General features: G+C 37.1%; 1 protein-coding gene across 2 annotated transcripts; it reads left to right on the top strand.

The window, feature by feature from the left end:
• The first annotated feature begins 846 nt into the window (after positions 1-846).
• On the top strand, positions 847-3,492 carry LOC145803200 (uncharacterized). 2 transcript variants are annotated; one of them, XM_082896510.1, is made up of 3 exons: positions 847-1,660; positions 1,786-2,816; positions 2,917-3,492. In XM_082896510.1, exons 2-3 carry the CDS (start codon positions 2,017-2,019, stop codon positions 3,329-3,331), a joined length of 1,215 nt encoding a protein of 404 aa, XP_082752636.1. In that variant the 5' UTR covers positions 847-1,660; positions 1,786-2,016; the 3' UTR covers positions 3,332-3,492. The 2 variants fall into 2 exon arrangements, with proteins under 2 accessions (XP_082752636.1, XP_082752635.1); XM_082896509.1 differs by having other exon boundaries at positions 847-2,816.
• Positions 3,493-3,937: the final 445 nt, after the last annotated feature.

Genomic DNA, 3,937 nt, shown 5'->3' with positions numbered 1-3,937 from the left:
AATATCTCTCAACCTATTTTATTTTTCGCCACTAATTCGAAAGAATTAAGACAACAAGTATACTTCTTGTTATGTGTTTTTTAGATTAAGACAATAGAGCAATGACAACAAAGAACATTCACGTTGAAAAGATAAGAGTCTTCACATAGGAAGTAAATGAGATACAATCTATAACTCCACGTATAGATGAAATCTCAGCTGTTCTGTTATACGAATAAAAATAAGTACAAAAAATGAGAAAATAAACAGTAATAATCAAGTTGAGACACAAATATATAGTTGACAAAATACAAATTGAATTAATGTTTCACCTCTACAGTTCCTTCAACCCTGGAAAATATAAATTGATAAAAAATTAGACGGTTGCTTTTATTTGTGGCTTCTGCAAATTTTAATGTTTATTTTACAAGTGCAATTCGATATATGTATATTGTTGATATTTTAATATTTATTGTTTCATTGAAGCAAGTATATGGCAACTGTTCCAATTATCTTTTACTGGGGGGGAAACATAATTCGGGATCCCGATGAAGGTGTGTCATATGATGCTGAGCCGAAGGGGATATATATGGTGCAACTTGGCACCACACTTGGCAATTTGGAGGAGATGTTTATGTCCAAGGTCGCAAGTTACGGGGAAACAGTCCGATTGATCTTCAAATGTAGATATCCTTATCGCCAGTGGCAAGCAACCAGCAAATACAAAATATTACCGATAAATGACGATGAGGCGTTGAACACCGTTTTAAGTATCGGTGGAAATTTCGAACCACCAAATTGTTTGGAAGTGTACATTCAGAAAGAGGTTGTACAGAATCTTCCGAATATAACATAGATGGATTCGCATCCGTTCACTACATTGCTGACACATGGGGTTGACACGACAGCATTTCAGTCTCCTATGTATGAATCAAATGAATGTTATGCAGCTGGCTACACACAACAGACATTTCATGGCCATGGTGGAGAATCAAGTTCACATGGTGGATACGAGACTGAATTTCACAATAACACCCAAGATGTGCCCACCTATAGCCATCATACGACTCCAGTTGAAGTTGCTGGTAATATGGCTGAAACGGTTAATTTTGTGCAGTTTGCTGACAGTGACATGTACGGTCCTGATGTCGCCCTAGACAATGATGAGAATGAAATGTGTGATGAAGAAAATTTATTGGGTGGATCAGATGATGATGATGATGATGAAGAAGATGATGTCGACGCTCCCGTTGATATTCAGAATGCCCCCATTCCACCTAGACCTGAAATCCCTTTCTTTGAAAACATTCACATGGGTGGTGATTTTGACATTAGTAACCGCGATGTCGTTCCCCGTAACCGAATCTGGAATGCTGAAAATCCAGAGTTGGACAAAAGGATGGTTTTCGTTGATAAGAAGCAACTCGTACATGCTGTGAAATTGTACCATGCAACAAATAATCGAGAGTATAAAGTCGTAACCTCCAAGCGAGACGTTTGGGTGTGTGCTTGCAAGCACGACTGTAGATGGTGGTTGCGTGCATCTCTTAGTAAGAGACATGGGCTTTTTGAAATAAAGCAGTATAGGGGTCCTCACCATTGTTTATACCCACGAACGAACAGGGACCACACAAATATTAGCTCCAGTTACATTGCTTCTCATCTTTTGGGACAAGTTGCGGTGAGTATACAAAATAAATGTTTACATTTATATACACATTGTTTATTTAAAGTGTTCACACCAAAATTGTGTCTTTAAAGTGTTCACACCAAAATAATCTGACTCATAGGTATTGTTGTATGCAGAACGAACCTGATATGCCCATTAAGAATGTCATCGAAGACATAAAAAAGTCCATGAACTATACTATACATTACAAGAAGGCGTGGCATGCAAGGGCAAAGGCAATTAGAATGGTATTCGGAGATTGGGATGAATCATATATGATGTTGCCTAAATTCATGTATGCATTATAAACATCTAATCCTGGCACCATCGTGCAATGGAAGCATAGATATACCGGAAATACAACCATTATGCCCGTCTTCCACTTTGTTTTTTGGTCTTTCAAACCCGTCATCGATGGATTCAGACATTGTAGGCCTGTTATAACCATAGATGGTACATTCTTATACGGGAAATACACTGGTGTGTTGCTTGTAGCAACGATTGTCACCGCCAATGGCAAAGTACTACCGCTTGCATTTGCTGTTGTCGACAAGGAGAGTTTGGAGTCTTGGTCGTTCTTCATTTCAAATATCAAGGAACATATTGTCATGGACCGACAGGGAGTGACTTTGATATCCGATCGAGCTGAGAGTATTTTAGCTGCTGTGAGGCGGCATTGGTTGAATCCCTCGCTCCAATTTGTTGGATATCATCGGCACTGCCTTCGACATGTTTGTAGTAACTTTAACACTACGTTCAGAAATAAGGAACTGAAACAACTTCTATGGAAAGCAGGAAGTGCTCATCAACGACGAAAGTGTAATGGTTACTTACAACAAATACAGGCTATTGACCAAGAAGCCATCACTTGGGTTTACAAGATGAATCCTGAGGAGTGGGCCCTTTCGTATGACGGTGGACATCGCTGGGGGGTATTGACTAGCAATGATGCAGAGTGTTTCAATAGCGTCTTGAAAGGTGCAAGGAACTTACCTATCTCAGCTATGGTTGAATTTACATTTCGGCGGCTTGTAAAATATTTTGACGAGATGGGAGCCCAAGCTGAACTAGATGTACGAAATGAGTTCCAATACCCTAGACAGATGCAAAAAACTATTGAGGATGGCATCGCAAGGGCAAATACTTTCAAGTTGATATCATATGACAGGTTAGTTTGTAATATAAATTAAATTATTGTTATTATGTTGTCAATTTAACTACACCTAAAAACATGAACTTCATTAGTTTCTATTACAATTTTTTTATAGGCCACGCCGCGTGTTTGAGGTGCAAACATCTTTTCGCCATGGACGAGGTCGCAATACACAAATTGTGCGGATGAATCAACCCACGTGCAGTTGTGGGAAATATGAGATACGACACTATCCATGTTCTCATATGCTCGCTGTAATGTCTGAATGCGGTGACAATCCATTCGAGTACGTTGATCTAGTATATAGGCTTCCTGTATACATGAGGGTTTGGGAAACTAAATTCAATCCAATACCACATCAAGATTATTGGGCTGATCCGCAGTGGACTTTAATGCCTAATGTACTGCGTTTGCGACAAGTGAAACGGGGTCGTGCATCTATGTCTCGTATTCCGAATGAGATGGACATATCAGATAGGCGTTTGACCGCTCGTTGCAGTGAGTGCCAGCAGACAGGTCATGACAGGTGAACATGTCCGGCGCGACTTGGTCGATGAAGACTATGTAATACTTACATATTGTAATAGATCTTTTTGTAATTCTTTATTTGTAATAGATCATTTTCTTTTCTTTTGTAATTCATTATTTGTAAACGGGGTCATACATTTAATAGAACATTTTTTATTTGTAATAGATCATTTCTGTTGTTTAATTCTTTATATATTGTAATTGTTTTATTTGCTTGACAAAATTTACAACTATCATAGTTTTTATTCTCTACTTCATTGAAAATGTTTATTACAGAATTTTATTTAAAATCACATAGTTCTTCTTTCATTTTAATATTTTAATATTTCGACTGATTCAAGCATTTTGTACATTTAGAATTTATGAATTACATGTACGTAATTTACAAATTTTTTACTTTATTGCAAAACAAAAATTACAAAATCAATAATGAAGTTGTCGAATATGCCATAAATGTAACGAATTTTGTCAAATATGTCAAAATCAATAATGAGGTTATGTCAAATATGCCAAAATCAATAATGAAGTTTTGAAAAAAAAAATGATCATACCATTTTGTTTGTAAATATTGACATACAAAAACTATCCACTTGTTATTGGTCATTATT

The sequence above is a fragment of the Camellia sinensis genome, chromosome 11 (assembly GCF_055761805.1).
Source record: "Camellia sinensis isolate YWXY chromosome 11, ASM5576180v1, whole genome shotgun sequence".
Taxonomy (NCBI): domain Eukaryota; kingdom Viridiplantae; phylum Streptophyta; class Magnoliopsida; order Ericales; family Theaceae; genus Camellia; species Camellia sinensis.
The sequence above is the reverse complement of the archived record's forward strand: the minus strand, read 5'-3'. Positions and strand labels throughout refer to the sequence as shown.